At 51.1% G+C, this 25,066-nt stretch overlaps 1 protein-coding gene, 1 long non-coding RNA gene and 1 other non-coding gene across 4 annotated transcripts; 1 reads left to right on the forward strand and 2 right to left on the reverse strand.

The window, feature by feature from the left end:
- Positions 1 to 552: 552 nt before the first annotated feature.
- On the reverse strand, positions 553 to 690 carry LOC114812396. Its single transcript, XR_003760050.1, has one exon. It is a non-coding gene; the product is annotated as a small nucleolar RNA SNORA7 (small nucleolar RNA).
- A 9,581-nt stretch (positions 691 to 10,271) lies between these two features.
- Positions 10,272 to 13,146, forward strand: RPP25 (ribonuclease P and MRP subunit p25). Its single transcript, XM_029065059.1, has 2 exons — positions 10,272 to 10,795; positions 13,035 to 13,146. Exons 1-2 carry the CDS (start codon positions 10,281 to 10,283, stop codon positions 13,144 to 13,146), a joined length of 627 nt encoding a protein of 208 aa, XP_028920892.1. The 5' UTR covers positions 10,272 to 10,280.
- A 344-nt stretch (positions 13,147 to 13,490) lies between these two features.
- Positions 13,491 to 25,066, reverse strand: LOC103166893. 2 transcript variants are annotated; one of them, XR_003759753.1, is made up of 5 exons: positions 25,028 to 25,066; positions 24,687 to 24,797; positions 15,545 to 15,748; positions 14,837 to 15,000; positions 13,491 to 13,659 (listed from the first exon to the last, which is right to left on the reverse strand). It is a non-coding gene; the product is annotated as an uncharacterized LOC103166893 (long non-coding RNA). The 2 variants fall into 2 exon arrangements; XR_003759754.1 differs by lacking the exon at positions 14,837 to 15,000.

Raw genomic sequence — 25,066 nt, forward strand, 5'->3', positions numbered from 1 at the left:
AATCCCCTGTGCAGAGAGTTAACTGAGGCACAGAGAAGTGAAATGATTTGCCCAAGGTCACACAGCAGACAAGTAGTGGAGGTTCGTGGACTATCTACCATTTCAATTAATCACCCAAACGTTCTTTTCTGCTCTTGCAGAAAATGGAGTGTGTTGAGCTCTATATCCCCCTGGTTATGATGCTCCCTTCCAATAAAAAACACTAGCAGTCATTCTTCTACAAATCATTGTTCCCCCTGCTGCGACATGGCTTTGAACACTGCACTACAGGAATTACAGATGGTTATGAACCTTCCCTCAAGACACTTTCCACTTAAAGGGGAAGCTTGTTTTGTCTTATGCTGTTGAGTCACCTCTGACCTATAGCCACGCCATGGACACATAGCTCCCAGAACTCCCCACCTCCATCTGCAATCGTTCTGGTAATGCATCCATAATGTTCTTGGTAAAAATACGGAAGTGGTTTCCCATTGCCTCCTTCTGCGCAGTAAACTTCTGTCTCCTCCCTTGACTCTTTCCCAGGCCGGTGCTGCCCAGCACAGGTGAGTTTTGACTTGTAGCAGATGGTCTTCCACTGGCTAGCCACTGGCCAAGCCAGGAATGGAATGGGTAGGCCTCTGCCTGACTCTCTCTCCTGTAGCTGAGACTGGTAAAGTACTGGAAACTCTCCAGGTGCAACCCTGAGAGGGCAAAGGGGGAGCTAGATAGATCTAATTATTCCGGGCTTCGAGGGCTCTTCCTGTCACCCTGCTCAGATTTCCTTTTCAGAAGTCCTCTAGATGAAAGCTCATTGTGAGCTGGGAACGTTTCTACCACCTCTGTTGTTGTGAAGTCTACTGAACACTTAGTACAGTGTTCTGCACATAGTAAGCACCCAGTAATACAAATGATGCTCCCTTCCAATAAAAACACTAGCAGTCATTCTTCTACAAATCGTTGCATGGCATAGTGGTTAGAGTGCGGGCCTGGAAGTCAGAAGGCCCTGGGTTCTCATCCTGGTTTCTGCCACTTGTGTGCTGTGTGACCTTGGGCAAGTCACTTAACTTCTCTGTGCCTCTGTTACCTCACCTATAAAATGGGAATTAAAACTATGAGCCCCATGTGGGACATGGACCATGTCCAACCTGATTAGTTTGTCTCTACTCCAAAGCTTAGTTAGTGGTTGATTCAGAGTAAGCGCTTAACAAATATTATTAACAAAATGCTATAAACAACAGAACTCGAGGTGACCCAGGGTTCTGGGGGCTGGGAACAGGGCCAAGTGTCTCGGGGAAGGGATTGGGGAGGGCGGAGATTTGCCCCGATGGGGCGCAGGGGGAGTGTAGCAGACATCTGTCCAATTCATGTCTTTCCTCCCGTAATTGAATGCTAAACATCTGGGTCTGTCTGAGCGGAAGGCAGTAATGATGATGTATTTAAAACGCTTTGTTTCCTTCTCCCTCCAAATTAAATTACGGAAGGGATGCCCAGGGTGTGTCAGGGAACTCAGCCTCTGGTAAATCTATTTCATGAGGCAGGGGACTGGGAAGATTTTCTTAGAAGAAATAGCCAGTGGGCCTCTAATGTCAGCAAGATGCAGACTAATATTGAGAGATGTATGACTCAACAACTGCTGGAGAGCAGGTTCTAACACCAACACCTCGTTTGGGAAAACAGCTTCGATTAGTGGTGTTTATTGAGAAGTGTGCAGAGCGCTGTACTAATGACCATTGTGATACTTGTTCATTACTGTGCACTAAACAATGGGGTTGAAAAAGATATAAGTGGATCAGGAATGGTCCCTGTCCGACATAGGGCTCACAGTTGAAAGAGGAAGAACAAAATTTGTATTCTCTTTTTACAGATGAGGAAACTGAGGTCAGAGGAAGTGAAATGACTTGCCCAAGGTCCCACAGCCAGCAAGTGGTGGAGCTGGGATTAGAACCAGGTCCTCTGAATCCTAGGCCTGCTCACTTTCCACTAGGCTGCATGGGCCTGGGAGCCAGAAGGACCTGGGTTCTAATCCCAGCTTTTCCACTTGTCTGTTGTGTGACCACGGACAAGTGCTTCAGTTAAATCATCTATAAAATGGGGATTATGACAGTGAGCCCTGAATGGAACAGACTGTGTCCAACTTGATTAGCTCATATCTGCCACAATGCCTAGCACGTAGCAAGAATTTAACACATACTGTGAAAAAAAAACCTCGGCCATGCTGCTTCTTCTGTGCCAAACATTTGGGATAACTCACTAGGACATGGTCCCCGTCACCAAGGGACTTACAATTTAATATTAGAGTGAAACACTTAATCTAGACCTTCCAAAACACTTTCCTCCCCACTTGATCAATCAATGGTATTTACTAAATATTTACGGTGTGCAAAGCACTGAGCTAAGCCCTTGGGGAGATTCTAGTACAGTAGATTAGGTACACCTGATCCCTGTCTTCAAGGAGTTTAGTGTCTAGAGGGATGCATTCTGTCTGGACTTCATTCTCCCCATTTGGAAAATTGAGGCACCAAGGTCAGATGAATTGTCTGCGATGTAGACCTCTTCCTCCTCCTCATCATTAATGGCATTTATTGAGCATTTACCATACGCAAAGCACTGTACTAAGCTCTCAGGAGAGTATCTCTGATCTCTTAGCTACCTTTCCACAAGAGGATCAGTCAAGCAAGCAATCTATCAATCCTTGGTATTTATTCAGCTCTTCCTGTGCAGAGCACTGTACTAAGCATTTGGGAGAGTACGATACAACAGAGTTGGTAGACACATTCCCTGCTCACAATGAGCTTAGAGTCTAGAGGGATCAAACTGGAATCACATGGGAGGGGAGAGAGGTGGACATATAAAGATTGCAGGTTTGAGAGCCAAACCTCTGACCTGCATTTCACAGACAAGGAGGGCTCCACTCCAAGGAAAGAGCAGGTTGCCACAGGGGTTTAGGGGTCCCAGGAAGAAAAGCAGCAACTCTAAGAGAAGCAGCATGGCCCAGTAGAAAGAGCACGAGCCTGGGAGTCAGAGGACCTGGCTTCAAATCCCAGCTCCGCCACTTTTCTGCTGCACGAGTCACTTAACTTTCTCTGTTCCTCAGTTTCTTCAACTGTAGCATAGGGATTCAGTGCCTAGTCTCCCTCCTACATAGACAGTGAGCCCCAGGTGGGATAGAGGGACTGTGTCTGCTCTGATTAACCTGTACCTATCCCAGAGTTTACAATGGTGCTCAATACATAGTAAGCACTTAAAAAATACCTTAATCATCATAACAGCAAGAGATCCCTGCTAGCCCTGAAACCTATAAAAAACATCAGAGACTCATTGGAGTGCCGTGATCAGCCAGTTCTCAGGAGAGAAGGTTGGCACCTGAGGGAGAGAGATAAGGGGTTATGGGGCAGAGGCACCTCTGTCTCTGAAAGCCAAAATGCCTCCAGGAAGGGACCCCCTTGAGATCTTTATTCTGGTGGCCTGTAGGGAACAGCCAATGAAGGACTTCAGCCCTCCGCCCCAAAGGATTCCTAGAGGTGGAAAGATCAAGCAATCAATTATATTTATTGAGTGTTTACTGCGTGCAGAGCAATGTACTGAGCACTTGGGAGAGTATAATATAATAGAGTTGGTAGATGCTTTCCCTGCCCCCAAGGAGCTCACAGTCTACTGGCAGGGAGAGACAGACATTTAAATCAATTATGGATATGTACATGAGTGCTGTGGGGCTGAGGGTGGGGTGAGTAAAGGGTAGAAATCCAAGTGCAAGGGGGCTCAAGGAGAAGCAGTGTGGCATAGTGGAAAGAGTGAGGGCCTAGGAGTCAGAGGACCTGGGTTCTAATCCGGCTGTGTGACTTTGGGCAAGTCACTTCACTTTTTTCTGTACCTCAGTTACCCCAGCTCTAAAATGGGGATTGAGACTGTGAATCCCATGGGCAAAATGGACTGTGTCCAATCTGATTATCTTGTATCTACCCCAGTGCTTAGTACAGTGCCTGGAACATTATAAGTGCTTAATAACCACCATTAATATTAATAAAGGGCAGAAGGGAGTGAGTAGGCATGCTCCCGGCCCACAAGGAGCTTTCAGTCTCAAGGGAGGAGTTTACAGACAGAGAGAAGAGGAAGGTGGGCAACTGAGAGAGAGAGTTAGACAGGTAGACCCAGAAAGAGGCAGAGCTGGAGAAAAATGTAGAGATCTAGAAAGAGGCAGGGACATAAAGGTAGAAGGAGGAGAGAAATGAAGAAGATGGAATGAAGAGGAGAAAGAAAAGAGTTAGGGTGAATGAAAATATGTGTCAAAGGATAACAGTCCTGAGGCAGGGTCATAAAAGTAGAAGGAGAGAAATGAAGATGGAATGAAGAGGAGAGAGAAAAGAGTCAGGGTGAATGAAAATATGTGTCAAAGGATAACAGTCCTGAAACACAGCATAAAGCAAAGGAGTAGGAAGGAAATGGATGGATGTGAAGAGGGATGGAAAAGGATACTAACAGTCTCTATAATCTATTCTTTACTTATGTTACAGTTGGGGCACAGAAGGGAGGTTCCAATAGGAAAGAGAATTCCAACCTTCCTGCCGTTCCATCTCCCAGTCAGTGATTACCAGCCCCAGAATGACAACCCCGAGGGGGCACAGAAGAGACTGAAAAGACAAAGGGACAGAGAGAGAAAAACAGATAGGATGAAGAGAGACAGGCGGAACAAGGGGGGAGAGGAATACGAAATGGTTTAATGGGAAGACATCCAATCGAAGCTAGTGAAGAGGAAAAAGAGTGTTCAGAAGAGAAGCAGGGAGGGAAGGGACAACAAGAAAGGCAAGAAAAGAGCAGAGAGAAAGATGTGATTAAGGTGGAAGAGGAGAAATGAAACAAGGAGGAGAAGAGGCACGAATGGTTATAATAGAGTGAGGAGGGTAGGGGGCAAGGAGAATGGGGATCGGGCTTGTATTTGTCCCTGGGTCCTGAGAGCCGTAGATCTCTCAAAGAGTAAGGCACTTTGCCACACATAAAATTGATATTGATCCAAGTTCTCCTCGCAGGGAAGATGTTTTTCTTGCTGGTTTGGCTCGAGACCCTGGAATTCTTACCTGCTCCCTGATGTCTCAGCCTCACACGGGGACTCTGGATGAGTTCTGATCTCTCATTAAGACCACTTGGACATCAGGGTCAGGTCAATGGTCAGGGACTGACAGGACTCCAAGGCCATGAGCCTTCCTTCAGTCACTCTCCCCTCTGCCCATTGTGCCTAGACTCTGCACTCCAGGATGGGGAAGGCAGGGGTAGGAAAAGATGGCAGATAATTTTCCAGAGTGGGAAAGGAATTTCCTCTATAGTCATTCATAATAATAATAGTGGTCTTTGTTAAGTGCTTACTTGTGTAGCGGATAGAGCATGGGCCCGGCAGTCAGAAGGTCTTGGATTCTAATCCTGTCTCTTCCACTTGTCTGCTCCATGAGCTTGGGGAAGTCACTTCACTTCTCTATGCCTTGGTTACCTCTTTGGGAAAATGGGGATTAAGATCGGAGCCCCAAGAGGGACAGGGATTGTGTCCAACCCGACTGGCTTCTATCCACCCCAGTGCTTAGCACAATGCCCAGCATGCAGTAAGCACTTAACAAATACCACAATTATTAAGGACTATACTAAGCACTGGGGTAGATACAAGATCATCAGGTTAGACCCAGTCCTTGTCGTACACATGGCTCCCAGCCCAAGGAGGAGACCAGGTCTTGAATCCCCATTTTACCGGTGAAGAAGCTGAAGCACAGAAAAGTTAAACAATTTACCCGAGGCCATACAGCAGGCAAGCAGCAGAGGTAGGATCAGAACCCAGGTCCTCTGACTCCCAGGCCTGGGCTCTTTCCACTAGGCCATGCTGCTTCTTACCATCATTCTTTTCCTCTCTTTCCAGTTCTTCTCCCTCCCATGAATTCTCTTTCCAGTGTCATCTCTATCCATCCAACCCTCTTTATCTGCACGTACTGCACCGCTATTCTCTAGAACCTATTTGGGGAGCTCCTCAGAAAAGGAAGAGAGGAATAACATTCCATCTCTCCGTTCCAGGGGACCTGAATCTGACAAAAGTCACCCTGAAAAGCAGGGGAGGTGGAGAGGAGAGGGACTGCTTCTCTTCCTGTTTTCTCAGACCAGTTGTGAACTCACCAGGACCAGATTATATAGTCACTGCTCTGGTCCATTCCCAGCTAAAGAGCTGCAGGGGCAAGGGAAAGAGGACGTCTACTCCCTGGGCTCACATCTCATCAGGGACTCTAACCTAACAGCTCCAGATACGATCCGGCTCATATAGAATCTCCACATTTCCTTAGCCTGAGACTATCCCCAGCCTTTTTCTCTTCTCCCCTCTTTGACACGGACCAGGACTTATCTAACTCAGATCTCTCGATTGTAAGCTCATTAAGGGCAGGGAACATGTCTGCTAATTCTGTTGTTTGGTACTTTCCCTAGGGCTTAGTACAGTGCTCTGTATATAGTAAGCACTCAATAAATACCACTGATTGATTGATTGATTGATTAGAAGAGTGCTTGACATGGTAAGCACCAAATATGATGATGATAAAGACTGTAAGTTTGTTGTGGGCAAGGAGTGTGTCTGTTTATTGTTGTATTGTACTCTCCCAAGCACGTAGCACAATGCTCTGCACACAGTAAGTGCCAAATAAATATGATTGAATGAATGAAAATAAAGTAATAATAATATCAATCATTGGTATTTATTGTGCACTTTCTGGGTGCTGAGCACTGTACTAAGCCCTTGGCAAAGTACAATACAAAAGAGTTGGTAGACACAACAAACTTACAGTGCATATTATTAGGCACTGTATATGAATAATAATCACAATTTTCATAATCATAATGTCTCACCAGAAAGAAGAGCATATTCATCTCATACCCTCAAGACTCTCTCCTTCCTAACAGGCCTTCCAGAGCAGCAATCCAGTCCCTAGACTAAGTCTGGGAAATGTCCAGTTTTTCTGTCTCCATTGCCTGTGAATAGTTCTGTCCAGACAGTAAGCTCCTTGTGGGCAGGGAACACGTCTACCATCTCTGTTGCAGTCTCCCAAATGCTTAGTACCGTGCTCAGTACACAGTAAGCACTCAATAAATACCACTGATGACTGATGAATTTCCAGTGTTTCAGCTAATGAATGCTACTGAACGGGGTAATAATAATAATTGTGGAGAAGCAGCGTGGCTCAGTGGAAAGAGCCTGGGCTTCGGAGTCAGAGGTCATGAGTTCGACTCCCGGCTCTGCCACTTGTCAGCTGTGTGACTGTGGGCAAGTCACTTAACTTCTCTGTGCCTCAGTTCCCTCATCTGTAAAATAGGGATTAAAAGTGTGTGAGCCCCACGTGGGACAACCTGATTACCCTGTATCTCCCCCAGCGCTTAGAACAGTGCTCGGCACCTAGTAAGCGCTTAACAAATACCAACATTATTAACATTATTATCTGTTAAGTGCCTACTCTGTTCCAGGCACTGTGCTAAGTGCTGTGGGGGAATACAAGCAAAATAGGTTGGACTCGGTCCCTGTCCCACACTGGGCTCACAGTCCTTAATCCCTACTTTACACATGACGTAACTGAGGCACAGAGAAGTGAAGTGACCTGCCCAAGGTCACAGGGCAGACAAATAGTAGAGCGGGGATTAGCATCCATAGCCTTCGGACTCTAGGCCTGTACTCTAGCCACCACTGAGCCATGAGGTACTTCACAGAAGCAGCGTGGCTCAGTGGAAAGAGCCCAGACTAGGGAGTCAAAGATCATGGGTTCAAACCCTGGCTCTGCCGCTTGTCAGCTGTGTGACTTTGGGCAAGTCACTTAACTTCTCTGTGCCTCAGTTACCTCATCTGCAAAATGGGTATTAAGATTGTGAGCCCCATGTGGGACAACCTGATCACCTTGTATCCCCCTAGCACTTAGACCAGTGTTTTGCACATAGTAAGCGCTTAACAAATGCCAACATTATTGTTACCTCAGCCAAGTCAGTCTCAGGAGACAAGCCAGCACTACCCACCCGGCAGAGGGCCCTCAGTAAGTCAACGTCCTTTAGGATAGGGTGCCAAAATTGGGAATCAGAACACCTGGGTTCTAACGCTGCTGCTCTGTGACTTGGAGTAAGTCAACCTTCCTGAGCCTCTGCGTACTCTTCTGTCACTTGGAGTGAGGCCTCCCTTTCTTTCTTGGAAGAAAGCTCAAACCGGTGCTTTGAGCTCGCCAAAGGCCAAGTCTCGCCAACCTTGTCTGGCATCTTCCGACCCCGGGCTCCTCCTCCGAGCCCCTGCAAAAGGCTGAGGCGGGAAGAAGGCAGCCAGCCGGAGAGCCGTCCTCGCCAAAGCCTCCTGCACTTTGCTGACGGGAGCATTCCTGTCCTTGAAGCTGAAAAGCTCCCTGGGGAGGGGGTGCGGGAGAGATGGGGCTCCGGGGGCGGGGGCGATAAGGAGAGGAGGGGACTTTTCCTTTAAGAGGGGAAAGTTGGAGAGCCCCAGGATCATGGGTGAGTCAGGCCCAGTCCCCCCCGCCCCCCAACCCCTCAACCCTCTTTTCATCCCAAAAGGGAAACAGAGGTTTCAAGGGAAGGGGAGGAGGCTGGGGGGGGGTGAGGCAGCTGTTTTGGGGGAGGAGGTGTGGAGAGTGGGGATTGGGAGGTGCTTCTGCTTTAAGAGGGGCAAGTCGGAGAGCCCCAGGACCATAGGTGAGTCAGGCCCAGACCCTCCCCCAACCCCTCACCCCTCTTTTCGTCCAAAAGGGACACAGAGGTCTCAAGGGAAGGGGAGGGGACTGAGGGGCAAGTCGGAGAGCCCCAAGACCAGGGGTGAGTCAGGCCCAGACCCTCGCCCAACCCCTCACCCCTCTTTTCATCCCAGAAGGGAAACAGAGGTCTCGAGGGAAGGGGAGGGGGCTGGAGGGTGGGACAGCTGTTTGGGGGGATGGGGCGGGGGCTGTGTTTGGGGCGGGGCTTCTCCTCCCAGCGAAGGGCGGCCGGCGGCCGGCTGGATCGGGTCCGGAATGGAATGGACGCTGCGGGAGAGCCGGCCAGGAGAGGAACGATGCCCACCCGGGGCGCCGGTCCCCCCAGCCCTGAGATCCCCGGGACTCCAGTCTCCAGGCCTGAGACCCCCTGGGCCCCCGTCCCCAGCACTGAGACCCCCGAGGCGCCGGTCCCCCCCTCCCAGCCTTGACTCTGGGGGCGCCGCTCCCCAGATCTGAGACCCCCCCGGGATTTCAGTCTCCAGTCCTGAGACCCCCGGGGCATCGATCCTCAATTCCCAATCCCCCACCGGACTCTGGTCCCCAGTCCCAAGACCCCCGGGAAGCCCATCTGCATCCCCCGAGACCTTCGAGAAGCCGGTCTCCAGCCCCGAGACCCCTCGGGAAGCCGGGCTCCAGCTCTGAGACCCCCTGGGAAGCCAGTCTCCGGACCCTCGACCCCCGGGAAGACGGTCCCATCTCTGAGACCCCCGGGAAGCCGGTCCCCAGCTCTGAGACCCCCAGGAAGCCTGCCTCCAGCCCTGAGACCCCCAGGAAGCTGGTCTCCAGCTCTGAGACCCCCGGGAAGCCGGTCTCCAGCCCCGCGACCCCCGGGAAGCCGGTCTCCAGTCCTGAGACCCCCGGGAAGCCGGTTACCAGCTCCGAGAACCCCAGGAAGAGGGTCTTCAGCTCCGAGACTCCCGGGAAGGCGGCCCCTAGACCCCAGACACCTGGGAAGCCGATCTCCAGTTCTGAGAGCCCCAGGAAGCCGGTCTCCAGCTCCGAGACCACCGGGAAGCCGATCTCCAGTTCTGAGACCCCCAGGAAGCGGGTCTCCAGCCCCGAGACCCCCGAGAAGCCGGTCTCCAGCCCTTGAGACCCCCAGGAAGCGGATCCCCAGCCCCGAGCCCCCCGGGAAGCGGGTCCCCAGCCCCAAGCCCCCCAGGAAGCGAGTCTCCAGCTCCGAGACCCCTGGGAAGCCTGTCCCCAGCCCCGAGACCCTCGGGAAGCGGGTCTTCAGCTCCGAGACTCCCAGGAAGGCGGCCCCTAGCCCCGAGACACCTGGGAAGCTGGTCTCCAGCCCTTGAGACCCCCAGGAAGCCGGTCCCTAGCCCCGAGCTCCCGGTGAAGGCGGTCCCTAGCCCCAAGACCTCCGGGTAGGGGGTCCCCAGCCCCAAGACCCCAGTGAAGTGGGTCTCCAGCTCCGAGACCCCCAGGAAGGCGGTCACTAGCCCCAAGCCCCTCAGGAAGCGGGTCCTCAGCCCCGAGTCCCCCGGGAAACGGTCCCCAGCCCCTAGACCCCCGTCTTCTTCCCCGTCTGTCCGTGTCATGGAGAACTTCAGGAAGGTGCGGACGGAGGAGGCGGGGGCGGAGGCGGGGCCCGGGTCGGGGCCGGGGTCGGGGCCGGGGCCGGGGCCGGGGCCGGGGCCGGGCAGCCCCCGGGCCTTCTCGGACCTGGCCCCGGGCGCCCTGGAGATGCGGGTGAAGGAGGGCAGCAAGATCCGGAACCTGCTGGGCTTCGCGGCGGCGAGGATGGAGCTGCCGGCCACCCGCCGCATCGTCTTCAGCGGCTGCGGCCGCGCCGTCACCAAGACCATCACCTGCGCCGAGATCCTCAAGCGCCGCTCCGACGGGCTCCACCAGCTCACCCGCCTCCGCTACCGGGGCCTGCGGGAGGTGTGGGAGAGCCGGACCCCGCACGCCACTGCCCCGGACCCCGCCGCCGCCGCCGCCCCGCCGCCCCGCAGCCTCACCGTCCACAAGAACGTCCCCGCCGTCAGCATCCTCCTCTCCAAGGACCCGCTGGACCCCGGACAGCCCGGCTACCAGCCCCCCGACCCCCGGCCCCCCCGGGACCCCCGGGACCCCCGGCCGTCCCCGGCGGAGAAGAGGGGCCCGCCGGCCTCCCCCGCCGACCACGGCACGGCCGCCAAGAGGATGGCCGACGGACCCGGGGGCGGGGGGCCCCGGACGGGCTCTCCACGCTGACCCTCCGCCCACCACCCACGCCCAGGACTGTCCCCTCCGGGGTCCCTATCCTCCCTTCTTCTTTTCCCTTCTCTGACTGTCCCCTCCTGGGCCCACGCCCTTCCCTCTGGGGACCGTCCCCTCTGGGGTCTCTATCCTCCCTTCTTCTTCCCCCTTCTCCCTTCTCTGACTGTCCCCTCCTGGGCCCGCGCCCTCCCCTCTAGGGACTGTCCCCTCCGGGGTCCCCATCCTCCCTTCTTCTCCCTTCTCTGACTGTCCCCTCCTGGGCCTGCGCCCTCCCCTCTAGGGACTGTCCCCTCCGGGGTCCCCATCCTCCCTTCTTCTCCCTTCTCTGACTGTCACCTCCTGGGCCTGCGCCCTCCGCTCTGGGGATTGTCCCCTCGATGTCTCTATCCTCCCTTCTTCTCCTCCCTTCTCTGACTGTCCCCTCCTGGGCCTGAGCCCTCCCCTCTGGGGACCGTCCCCTCCAATGTCCCTATGCTCCCTTCTTCTAAGAGCACGGACTTGGGAGTCAGAGGTCATGGGTTCGAATTCCGGCTCGGCCACTTGTCAGCTGTGTGACTGTGGGCAAGTCACTTCACTTCTCTGGGCCTCAGTTACCTCATCTGTAAAACGGGAATTAAGACTGAGACCCTCACGTGGGACAACCTGATTACCCTGTATCTACCCCAGGGCTTAGAACAGTGTGCTCTGCACATAGTAAGCGCTTAACAAATACCAACACTATTATTATTATTATTATTCTCTGACTGTCCCCTCCTGGGCCCACGCCCTCCCCTCTGGGACTGTCCCCTCCGGGGTCCCTATCCTCCCTTCTCCTCCCTTCTCGGACTGTCCCCTCCAGGGCCCGCGCCCTCCGCTCTGGGGACCGTCCCCTCCGGGGTCTCTATCCTGCCGCCTTCTCCTCCCTTCTCTGACTGTCCCCTCCTGGGCCCACGCCCTCCCCTCTGGGGACGGTCCCTTCCGGGGTCCCTATCCTCTCTTCTTCTCCTCCCTTCTCTGACCGTGCCCTCCTCGGCCCGCGCCCTCCCCTCTCGGGATCGTCCCCTCCGGGTTCCCCATCCTCCCATCTCCTCCCTTCTCTGACTGTCCCTTCCTGGACCCGCGGCCTCCGCTCTGGGGACCATCCCCTCCAGGGTCCGCACCCTCCGGACTGTCCCCTCCTGGGTCCTGATCCTCGGCCCAGCGCCACCCTGCTCCGTCCAAGGGCAGACAATTCGCGGTGGGTCCGGCCCGGAGATGGGCCCTGTCTTTTCCCTGTCCTCTCCTCTGCCCTCCTCCTTCTCCTCGCGGGGTCTCCTGGGCTGGACCCTATTTGCAGATTTAAAAAAAACCCAATAAACGGAGGTCGGAGCCGCGGTGGCTTCCTCCAGCTGCCTTCTCCTCCCCATCACCCCCCGCCGGCTGCGAGGTCCCCAGTACTCTGCCCTCCTCAGCTGCCCCGCTCCGGCCCACTGGGCCCCAGGGGTCGGACAAACCCCCGCCTCGGCGCCAGGAGGGTTAACCCGGCCTCCTCTAGGAATGACAGGGGGTCGGGGTGGGGCTCCCGCTGCAGTGGGGACCCCTCTTTCGCCAGGAATCTCCCCGAGATTGGGGTCCCTAGGCCTTGGGAGACCCGGGCCTCGACACCCCTGGACTACGAAGAGCCGGTTCTGCTAAGGGCCCCCACCGTGGGGGGAGGGGGCAGGGGAGACTGGAAGAGCCTCTGCCCCGCTCCCTGGAATCCCCCCACCCCCATCACCTATCCCTCCCCCAGCCGCACCGACCACCGCCAGCTCAGACTTGCTGCCCTCCCCACCCCTCATCTCCAGCCAGTGGGGGCGGAGGGGCTGGAAGACCCCTGGGAAGGAGGCCCTCCTCAGACCCTATGACTCTCAGAGCCACTGGGTTCTTCCAGACTGAGAGGGAGAGGGAGGGGGAGGGAGGAGAGGGAGGACCCTTCGGGAGTCTGAGATCTCTGTCACCACATCTATCAATCAATCCGTCATATTTATTGAGCACTTACTGTGCGCGGAGCCCTGTACTAAACACTTTGGGGAGTGCACTGTAGAATGGCTCCTTGCCCCAGCTTCCCTCCCCTTGGGAACCGGGAAGTGGACCCTGGCCGTACACCCAAGCAGAAGGACCCAGAGAGATGACCCCAGAGAGGATGACCAAACCAGAAGATGACTACATGGGCTTCAAAGTAACATTCTTAGCAGGGTGACAGAAAGGAGGTACACCTGCCCCTAAGCTTCGCTCTGGGGGACGGGTAGAAGAGAAGCCAGCTGACATCACTCCCCTTCTTCTCTGCCTTGAGGGAAGTGGATGGAAAGGCTCATCCTAATAATACTTGTGGTATTCCTTAAGTGCTTACTATGTGCCAAGCACTCTTCTAAGCACTGGGGTAGAGGATACAAGAGGATCAGAACGGACACGATCCCTGTCCCACATGGAGCTCACAGTCTGAGTAGAGGGTAGAACAGGTATTGAGTCCCCATTTTACAGATGAGGAAACGGAGGCCCAGAGAAGTTAAGTGGCTTGCCCAAGGTCAGAGAGCAGACCAGTGACAGAGGCAGGATTAGAACCCAGGTCCTTCTGACTCCCAGACCCGTGCTCTGTCCACTAAGGCACCCTCCTGAACCGACCAAGGCTGGAAGTTGGGGTGTCACTGATTCTGCTGCACCGATCCTAGATGTCAGGCTGGGAAGTCAGCACTGTCTGGGATTCCCTAAGAGGCTTTAAGGAAAAGGAAGAAAAGAAGGACCCAGGTTAGTGGTCATTGGTCCAGGAAAGGAGGCCAGCTGAGATCTGAGTCTCCCATGGGACAGCACTTGCCCCACCCTCCCCCTCTGCCCACATTTTGGGTCCAAAGAGGCCATATCACAATACGCTGGTGGGAGAAATGAGGGTGGTCATACTATCCTGCGTCCCATCTCCCTGGATGGTCCCCAAACCCTGAGCCAGATTGCTCCAGCCCAGGCTCCGGATTGGCTGCTCAACCAAGGAATGAGGCAGAAGGTCCGCTCACCCACCCTACACCCGGCGGACACGGGAGTCACTGGATTGAGACACGGGGCTAGCCGGCCAACCGGGCTCCACACATATTTAATGCCTTCGTCATGGCAGCCGCTTCAATCACCCCTGAGAGATGCTGACAGGGTTATTAATGGATGTCTGGGCTCGTTTCTCTGTGATCCATTTGGAATAAGATATACAAACAAGAAGATAGGGGAGGAGAGGCGCCCTCGTTTTTACTTATGATGCGACAAACCTCCTGTTTCCCCAGATGGGATGACAACATCCCTGAAGCCTCCGCGGGCTCCCCCTCAGCTCGCCCCGACTTTTCTTTTGGGGGCCCCAGGGGCCCGGTGAGGCAATCTGGCTGAGCTGGGGTGGGCCCTCGGGGGTCGTAGGTATCAATGGGTGAAGAGCAGGATCCCTCTTATGGAGGGGGGATTTCTGCAGTCTTTGAAACTCCATTATAGGTGCTGGTTTGGGGGGAAGGGGACACCCCGGCCCTCTGCCATTCTTAATGACCTGTTTGACCCTAGTGTATCGCCTGAGCTGAGCTTGGTTTGGATTCTTTATTCTTTCTTTGGGTTGAGGGACTTGGGTCCAACTCTAGTTCCTCTCACATTCACCACCCCCACTACAGAATTGCTACGTTGGCCAGGCAGAGAGCTCCATTTTCCCTTCCACTGGGTAGGGGGGAAAAATAGTCCATTTTCTGTATTCAGAGTGAATTGAAGAATCAGTCATCCATCAGTGGTATTTACTGAGTAATAACTGTATGCAGAGCACGGTACTAAGCACTTGGGAGAGTACAATATAACAATATAATGGACATATTCCCTGCCCAAAATGGGTTTACTGTCTAGAGGGGAAGCATACAGTCTTCCTGAAAAGAACTTACAAAAATGAGCCTTGGATCTCCTGGGGCTCAGTCCAACTCTTACTCTCTTTCCGGCCAGCCCTTTGTTCACCAGACTCCAGTGATTTCCATCCCAAAGGACCGGAGGGGTAGATGAGACTCGGAAGGGCCAGAAGAGTTCTTTGAGAAGGGATGGGGAAAGTAGGCTGAGAGGAAGACATTGGAGACAGAGTTCCAGGAATCAGATATGGAGAATCGGAGACTTCGGTGACTTCAGAGGAAAGCAGTTTGGGTTCTGGAGAGAGTAAGCTCACTGTGGGCATGGCAGGTGTCTGTTATTCTGTTGTGTTGTACTCTCCCAAGTGCTTAGTAAGGCATTCTGTGCACAGTAAGCGCACAGTAAATATGATTGGTTGATTGAGAGCAAGGGAACAAGGGACTTTTTAGAGGCTTAAAGGATTTGGTCTTTGGCTTTTCCCTTGAGACTCTGACTCAGATTTGACTGTTGGAGGGTAATATTAACACTCCCTTCCCTAGCACCTTACATCCAAAAATGGATAGCAATTATTATTGTCATCATCATCATCATCATCATCATCATCAATAATGCTATTTATTGAGGGCTCACTGTGTGCCGAGCGCTGTATTAAGCACTCGGAAGAGTACAATCCAGCAGAATCGGTAGATATGTTCCCCGATCTCATGTTACAGATAAGGTATATGGAGGCATTCTGCAAGGAAATGACTTACCAAGGTCACAGAGGAATTGGAGATCCAGTCAGGAGGAGCTTCAATCCAGGAATGAAGCTTTCGGGAAGGAGCGCCTGATCGAAGGAACTGGTTCTAGTCCTAGGTGTTTGCCCGGGGCCACTTGTGAGTTCTCATCCCTGTCGGTCATGATTCCACTGGGAACCAGAGTACCACCAGCAAGAGGGCAGTTAGAGGTGAAGCATACTGCAAAATGCACAGAAGAATTTGACGCACAAAACCCTTCTAAGGACAAAGGGACCACAATAAAGTGTCAACACCGTGCCTAGTGCTGTAGAACAGCAGGCAGTTGCTATGGTAGCCACTTCGGTAGCCATCGGAGTCTTGACCAGAGCAGAATCTAAGTGGTCCCCTCCTCCACTCCACCAGGGGTAGCATATTCTGAGAAAGCTACTGAGAGGGTTGTCCAGGGGCAAGCTTTGAGATTGGGGTCAGGGGCCGGGTAAGGCTGCTGGGAGAGTTCCTCTCCACACCCTCTCTAGATAAGGGCAAACGGTCGAGTGTGGCCACAGGCCACCTTCATCTTCAGAAACAGCAGCATCGATTAAGCCCCTGCTGTTAGTGGCAGCTGAGAACATACCAGCAAAGTCGAAGATGCTCAACCCGCTCTCGTGGAGCTTACAAGACCAGGGGGGCAGATTGTCTACCAAGCAGTCCTAGCCTGGGCATCCCTGCCCAAGGGGCAGCGTGGCCTAGTGGAAAGAGCCCTGGTCTGGGAGTTAGGGGACCTGGGTTCTAGTTCTGGCTCCACCATGTGTCTCCTGTGTGACCTTGGGCAAGTCACTTCTCTGTGACTCCATTTCCTCATCAGTAAAATGGGGATTCAATACCTGTTCTCCCTCTTACTTAGACTGTGAGCCCCATGTGGGGCTCCATGTGGGACCTCATTATAATAATAATAATTCATTCAATAATATTTATTGAGTGCTTACTATGTGCGGAGCACTGTACTAAGCACTTGGAGTGCACAATTCGGCAACAGATAGAGACAATCCCTGCCCAATAATGGGCTTACAGTCTAAACGATAATAATGATGGCATCTGTTAAGCGCTTACTATTGTCAAGCACTGTTCTAAGCCCTGGGGGGGGGGGTGGGTACAAGGTAATCACGTTGTCCCATATGGTGCTCACAGTCTTAGTCCCAATTTTACAGATTATATCACGGAGGCACAGAGAAGTGAAGTGACTTGCCCAAAGTCACACAGCTGGCAAGTGGCAGAGCCGGGATCAAAACCCATGACCTCTGGCTCCCAAACCAGAGCTCTTTCCACTGAGACACGCTGCTTCTCACTGTGTCCAATCTGTCTATCTTGCATCTACCAGAGTGCTTGGCATATAATAAGGGCTTACTAAATACCACCTGTATTACTGTTATTGATAATGAATACCATCTCTCCCCTTAAAATCCTCCAGTGTTTGTCCATCCTCCTCCATGTCAAACTGAAACTCCTTACCATTGACTTTAAAGCTTCAATCAGCTCATCCACACTACCTTACCTCACTGATTTCCTACTTACCTCACTCTCTAACGCCAACCTACTCATTTACCTCTGTCTCATCTATCTTGCTGTCAAAGCTCCCTCTAGCCTGGAACTCCTTCCCCCTTTAGATACAACAGACCATCACTCTCCCCACTTCAAAACCTGATTAAAATCCCATCTCCTCCAAGAGGCCTTCCCTGGTTAAGCTCTCATTTCCCCTTCACCCTCTCCCTTATGTGTCATCTATGCACTCGAGTTTGTATCCCTTAAGTACTTAATATTCACCCCATCTTCAGCCCTATGGCACTACCCTATTTATTTTGTCATTACCCTATTTATTTTGTCATTACCCTATTTATTTTGTTAATGAGATGTACATCACCCTGATTCTATTTATTTGCTATTGTTTTAATGAGATGTTCTTCCCCTTGATTCTATTTATTGCCATTGTTCTTGTCTGTCTGTCTCCCCCCGATCAGACTGTAAGCCCATCAAAGGGCAGGGACTGTCTCTATCTGTTACCGACTTGTACATTCCAAGCGCTTAGTACAGTGCTCTGCACATAGTAAGCACTCAATAAATACTATTGAATTAATTAATTATGTATATATCTGGAATTTATTTTAATGTCTGTCTCCCCCTCTAGACTGTAAACTCCCTGTGGGAAGGGAATGTATCTACCAACTCGGCAGCACTGTTCTCGCCCAAGCACTTAATACTCTGCATACAGTAAGCACCCAATAAATACCACTGATTGATTGAAGCAAAATGGGACACCTGAGAGCTCAGCTCTCTCAATCAAGGATCATCACCTTACCCTGTCCCTGAGTCCAAATCACCTCTGAGCATCCATCAGGACTCATGACCTCCCCAGAATCCCCAGGGCTGTCGGCCCTGGCACTCCTCTTCTTGATTCCAGTGCTCCATTCTAGCACTGCGCCATGCTGTTTAAGCTTCTGGCTCCTAACCATTTCCTAGCACTCAGCATACCCAGGACGAAACAAGTTTGTAGGCAGGGGAGGGCTCAGAAAGGGAAATAAGCAGAAACTCACAGCTGGAAATTAATACTCAATTACACAGACTCCTGATAAGGGGAATGAATCAATCTGGGCATGAAGAAGATAAGCAGCTGGTTGCAGGACCCACAGGCAGCTGCCTGCTGAGAGATAAGAGGGAGTCTTCTAAGCCTCTCTGCCCCCTTCCACCCTCATTTCATCCTCTCCAAAACAGGGGCTAAAACTGGCATTTTTTTTTTCTGTGAGTCCAGTGCTGGAGCCCTGGGTAGATAAACCTGGAGAGGAACCAGACGAGACTCGAGCCAGATGCTGGGTTGGTTCCCCGCTTTTCTACACTCCACTTTCCCCTCTTTCATTCCTCTGTCAGAAAAGTGATGCCCAAGTGTATTCCTCAGCAGATCTCAGATAGCTTTCTCCCCACCATCAGGAGCTGAGAATTACTGGATTGGAAGGAGAGGGAGAGAGTGCATGAAAAAGAGAGAGGGATAATGTAGTGATAGGGAGTGTGCCAAAGCCAGAAGGAATTTGTATGACTCCACAGGCTAGGGGTTTACTGTGTTCACTAATGGGTCTGACAGCCTTCTGGTGGAAATAGAAGCTCCTCAACCCAGCCAGAAGGATGTTTGGGGCTAAAATGAGGAAAAGGTGTGAAAGTCTATCATCAGTCCTCTATATTGAGTGCTTACTGTATACAGAGCACTGTACTAAGTGTTTGGCAGAGTACAACAGAGTTGGTAGACACATTCCCTGCCCACAATGAGCTTACTGTCTAGAGGGGGAGACAGACATCAGTATAAATAAATTATGTGCTATGGGGCTGAGGGAGGGATAAATACAGGGTGCAAGTTTGACAAAGAAGGGGATGGGAGAAGATGAAATGAATACCTAGTCAGGGAAGACTTCTTAGAGGAGATGTGCCTTTAATAAGCCTTTTGAAGGTGGGGAGGACTTATCCAGCACTTATCCTATCCCACCGTGATTTCTGTATCAGTCTCCTTGCTGCCCTCCCAGCCTCCTGTCTCTCCCCACACCAGTCCATACTTCACTCTGTTGCCCAGATCATTTTTCTAACAAAACGTTCAGCCCACGTTTTCCCACTCCTCCAGAACTTCCATTGATTGCCCATCCACCTCCATATCAAACAGAAACTCCTTACTGTCGGCTTTAAAGCACCCAATCACCTTGCCCCCTACTACCTCACCTTGTTTCTCTCCTACTACCACCCAACCCACACACTTGGCTCCTCTGATGCTAACCTACTCACTCTTCCTCAATCTTGTCTATCTAATAATGATAATAACATTTGTTAAGTGCTTGATATGTGCCAGGCTATCACCCTGCCGACCTTTCGCCCATGTCCTCCCTCTGGCCTGGAACACTCTCCTTCTTCATATCTGACGATTACTTTCCCCACTTTCAAAGCCTTACTAAGGCACCTCTCCTCCAAAAGACTAAGCTCTCATTTTCTTTTCTCCCACTCTCTTCTGCATCACCCTACCTTGCTCCCTTTATTCATCGCCACAACCCAGCCCCTCCGCTCTTAAATACATATCCATAATTTATTTATATTAATGTCTGCCTTTCCTTCTATACTGAAAGGTTGTGGTGGGCAGGGGATATGTCTGTTATATTGTTGTGTTGTACTCTCCCAAGCATTTAGTACAGTGCTCTGCATATACTAAGCGCTCAAAAAATAGAGTGGCAAAATAGAGGAGATTGAGATACAGTGAGTAGTTTAGCATCAGAGGAGTGAAGTGTATGGGGTGGGTTGTAGTAGGAAATCAGGGTGGTAAGGTAGGAGCAGGAGAGGTGATTGAGTGCTGATGAGAGATTGAAGCCAATGGTTTGATGAGTGGCAACCACTGGAGGTTCTTGAGGAGTGGGGAAATATGTATTGAACGTTTTTGTAGAAGAATGATCCAGGCAGCAGAGTGTAGTATGGGCTGGAGTGGACAGAAGCAGGAGGCAGGAAGGTCAGAAAGGAGGCTGATGTTGTAATCAAGGCAGGATAGGATAAATCCTTGGGTTAATGTCGTAGCAGTTTGGATGGAGAGGAAAGGGTGGATTTTAGTGCTGTTGTGGAGGTTGAACCAAGGGGATTTGGTAACAGATTGAACATGTGGGTTGAATGAGAGAGATGAGTCGAGGATAACACCAAGGTTATGGGCTTGTGAGGCAGAGGGGATGGTGGTGTTGTCCACAATGACAGGAATGTCAGGAGGACAGGGTTTGGGTGGAAAGATATAGAATTCTGTTCTGGAAATGGTAAGTTTGAGGTGTCGGCGAGACAGCCAAGTAGAGATGTACTGAAGGCAGGAGGAAATGAGAGACTGCAGAGAAGAAGAGAGATCATGGTTGGAGATATAGATTTGGGAAACATCTGCATAGAGATAGTAATTAAGAAGCAGCATGGCTCAGTGGAAAGAGCACGGATTTGGGAGTCAGAGGTCATGGGTTCGATTCCCGGCTCTGCCACTTGTCAGCTGTGTGACTGTGGGCAAGTCACTTCACTTCTCTGGGCCTCAGTTCCCTCATCTGTAAAATGGGGATTAACTGTGAGTCTCACGTGGGTCAACCTGATTACCCTTTATCTACCCCGGCACTTAGAACAGTGCTCTGCACATAGTAAGCACTTAACAAATACCAACATTATTAATAGTTGAAATCATGGGAGTGAATGAGTTCTTCAAGGGAGGGGGTGTAGATGGAGACTAGAAGGGGACCCGGAACTGAACAATGAGAGATCCCCACAGTTACAGGGTGGGAGGCAGAGGAGGAGCCTGAGCTCCTCAGAGCTCAGAGGCATCTTTTCCGCCACTGAGCTTGCTCCTTGGGAACTAAGAGGAAGAGACTGGAAGGAGTGATACTCAAGAGCCCAGAAATTGTAAGCTCCTTTTAGATGAAGGATCATTGCTACCCAGTCTATTGTATTGTCCTCTCCCAAGTGCTTAGCATAGTGCACTGCATAAAGCAAGCACTCGATAAATACTGTGAATTGATTGATGGATTGAGTAGGAAACTTAAACCTCATCCTCTATCTTCCCCTGCAGGTTTGTAGCCCACAAAGTCAAAGGGTTTCTCAGGAATGAAGTAGGCTCTGAGTGTCATTTCTGAAGCATTTTTACAAGGTGCGGGTGGGATACCTAGCCTCCAGAGGAGCTGAACTGCTGTAATCTTAGATCGAACAAACAGCTGACTGATTGAAAAGTCACTGAAGTAGAAAATTTCTTCAAATTCCTGGGCACTGAGGGGTGGATGGAGAAAAACTTCTGGGTTTCACTGATTTTTCTTTTCTTCTCTTGCTGGGACATGATGGAGAACTCCTGGGACGGGATAAGGAAGTTGCAATAGGATGGGCTGCTGTGGATAATAATGACTGCATTTGTTAAATGCCTACTATGTGCTAAGCACTGTACCAAATGCTGGGGTAGATACAAGATAATCTGGGAGCGCTGGAGTAGATTCAAGATAATCTGGTGGGACACGGGGTTCGCAGTCTAAGGGATAGGACTGACATGGTGTCTACTCTCCGAGAAGGAAACAGGCCAGTGTGAGAGACTCCTCTTGGGCTGAGTCAGGGTGGCTGGAGGTAGAGGACATTTTTCAAGAAGGGGGATTCAATGGGTGGGTTCAAAATTCACCATTTACCTTGCAAAAATGTCCCCATCTAATCATAGTGGCATTTGTTAAGCACTTACTGGGTGTCAAGCACTACAGTAGATATACATAAGATAGTCAGGTAGGATACAGTCTCTGTTCCCCTTGAGGCTCGCAGTTTATGTAAGACAGAGAACAGGTATTGAATCCCCATTTTACAGGAGAGGAAATTGAGGCTCAGAGAAGTTAAATGACTTGCCCAAAGTCACACAGCATGGACGTGGAGGAGCCAGGATTGGAGCCCAGGTTTCCTATCTTTCAGGTCTGTGCTCTAACCACGAGGGACACTACTTCTTAACACCTATCAGTGGTGGAATAATGGCATGTGTAGTGGCAGTGAGTCTTAGGATGACCGGTATATTTTCCATTTTAATTTCAAGTCATTTTTGCCTTCAGTCTGATTTCTTTTGGTCTTCCGGCCTGGGGTGGGTAGAGGCCTGTGTTTACTTACAAAGTGGAACACACTCTGGTGGAATCCTCCCTCCCCTCCACATCAACTATGGACTCGACTGGTTACCCCTTAACCAATCTGATACCCCAGACCACAGTACTTTAGAAAATATTATTTTTCGCCTACTACTTTAATGACTGTCTCCCCCTTTACATTGTAAGCTCCTTATGGGCAAGGACTGCATCTCTCAACTCCGTTCTATTGTACTTTTCCAGGCTTTTCATACCGTGCTCTGCCTACAGTAAGAGCTCAGTCAATATTAGTGATTGGGATGTGATTTATTACCACTCTCTGACATGCTCCAAAAGATGCGTGGCTGTTCTTCTATTGGTCCTTAGGGCATCTCTGAGGCAGCCGTGGACAGTATTCCTTCTGGACCAAAAGGGGAGACTGAGGAACACAGTGGGAAGGCTCAGGGATGGGTCACCCAGAGAATCAGCGGCAGGAGTGGGAAGTGAAGCCAGGCCCCCAGGTCATTCAGTCCAGCCTTGTCCCCATTAGACCCCACGGCTGAGTTGCTGTATTATTCACCCATCGCCACCGCTAGCCTCCATGACAGTGATGGATACAGTGGAGCCAGGAGACCAGGGAAAAACAAATGCTTTGAAATGAAAGGAAGAGTAGCCGATGTGTCTTCAGCAGCCTGGTGGGGAGGAGCTCACATATCAGACACAGCCAGATCCCGGGAGGGGGCGGCTCTGTGGCTGCCAGCCCCTGCGGGGTGGTAAGGGGGAGGGTGTTTGCCCATTATTTGCTGAGCTCCAGGAGGGCACTCAACATGGGGCCAGACTCAGGAGGAGACCGGGCATCTGCCCAGTGAATTTCCCATCACAGAGAGGTAGTCGACATTAAAAACACCCAAAACCCAAGCCAGCTACAACCATGGAATTAGAGAAGCAGTGTGGCTTAGTGGAAGGAGCATGGGCTTGGGAGTCAGAGGTTGTGGGTTCTAATCCCGGCTCCAGCCACTTGACTTTGGGCAAGTCACTTAAGTTTTCTATGTCTCAGTTACCTCATCTGTAAAATGGGGATTAAGACCGTGAGCCCCACTTGGGACAACTTGATTACTTTGTATCTACCCCAGTGCTTAGAACAGTACTTGGCACATAGTAAGCGCTTAACAAATACCATCATCATCATCATGGAATTCATCACTCTAGGGACCACCCAGTGGTCCGTCTCTCCTCTTGGGGATGTCAGCAGGGCTTCCAATCAATCACTCATCACATCGAATCAAATCAAAACTTCAGGGGCCAGGCTCCCTGAACCTAAATCAACTGACGCCCCCTTCCCTAACTGCCCTCATCTTTTCCTTAATGTGGCATAGTGGAAAAAAACAAAGGCCTGGGAGTCAGGGGACCTAGGTTCTCATCCTCGCTCTGCCAATGGACTGTAAGTTCATTGTGGGCACGGGGTGTGTTTGTTATATTGCTATATTGTACTTTCCCAAGTGCTTAGGACAGTGCTCTGCACACAGTAAGCGCTCAGTAAATACGACTGACTGACTGAGTATGGCTTGCTATGTGACACTGGGGAAGTCACTTCACTTTTCTACACCTCCACTTCATTATCAGCAAATGGGAATAAAATATCTCTTCTCCCTCAGACTTTTAGCCTCGTGTGGGGCGGGGACTGTATCCGACCTGATTATCTTGCATCTACCCTAGCACTTTTAGTACAGTGCTCAGTACTAGAAAGTGTTAAATAAATACCACAATTATTATTATTATCTGTAAAATGAGGTCTAATTACCTGTTCTCCCTTCCCCTAGGACTGTGAGCCTTGTGTGGGCCAAGGACTGTCAACCCAACTATTTTGCATCTTTCCTTGTGCTTAGTACAGAGCTTGGCACATAGCATGGCCTAGTGGAAAGAACAGAGGACCTGGGTTTTAATCCCAGCTCTACAACCTGTCTCCTGAACTTGGGCAAGAGACGTAACTTCTTTGTGACTCAGTTCCCTCATCTGCAAAATGGGGATTCAATACCTGTTCTCTCTCCTACTTAGACTGTGATCCCCATATGGGACTTGATTATCTTGTATCTACTCCAGCACTTAGTACAATGCTTAACACACAAAAAATGACATTATTATTATTACTGTTATTGCCATCACTCCAGCCCCCACTGCCAGCCTGGCAATAAAAAGCAGGTCATTTACAGGGAATGTAAACTCTGCATCTCCCTGGGACTCTAACATGGCTTCACCGGTCTCCTCCAAGCTATGACCTGGGGCCCCTGCTGGGTCAGCATCACCAATATCTTTGCCTCCTCCTGGTGGGGTGGAAGGTTCTCCCTTCTCATCCTCATTATTATTATTATTACTATTAGGCAGTTACTATGCAACAAACACTCTTCTAAGTGCTGGAATAGACACAAGTTAATTAGGGTGGTTACAGCCCCAATCCCACGAGGCGTTCACAGTCTAAGTGTAAATTTAGACTCCCACCTGCTGGATCCATAAGGGTCAAAGTCGTGCAGGTAATTAGACCCCAGAACTCTGCACAGTGGCACAATTACCTTCCTGCTCCGCCACTTCTCGGGGCCACATCTCACATCCTGGAATCAGGCCCTCTCGCCCGTGGAAGAAAGAGAGCTGGTGGCTTCGGGTGAAACCTGGGATCTAGAGAGCTGGGAGAAGAGAAGAGCAAGAGCCAGATTAGATTCTAGTGTAGTAATAACAACGGTATTTGTAAACGACTGACTGTCTGCCAAGCACTGTATTAAGCACTGGGGTAGGTGTAAGATAATCAGGACAAATGCAGTCTCTGTTCCACATGAGACTCACTGTCAGAGAACAGGTATTTAATCCTCGTTTTACAGATGAGGAAACGGAGGCACAGAGAAGTTAAGAGACTTACTTGTCCAAGGTCACCCAGCAGGCCTCTGGCGGAGCCAAG

Source organism: Ornithorhynchus anatinus, chromosome 5 (assembly GCF_004115215.2).
Source record: "Ornithorhynchus anatinus isolate Pmale09 chromosome 5, mOrnAna1.pri.v4, whole genome shotgun sequence".
Lineage (NCBI taxonomy): Eukaryota > Metazoa > Chordata > Mammalia > Monotremata > Ornithorhynchidae > Ornithorhynchus > Ornithorhynchus anatinus.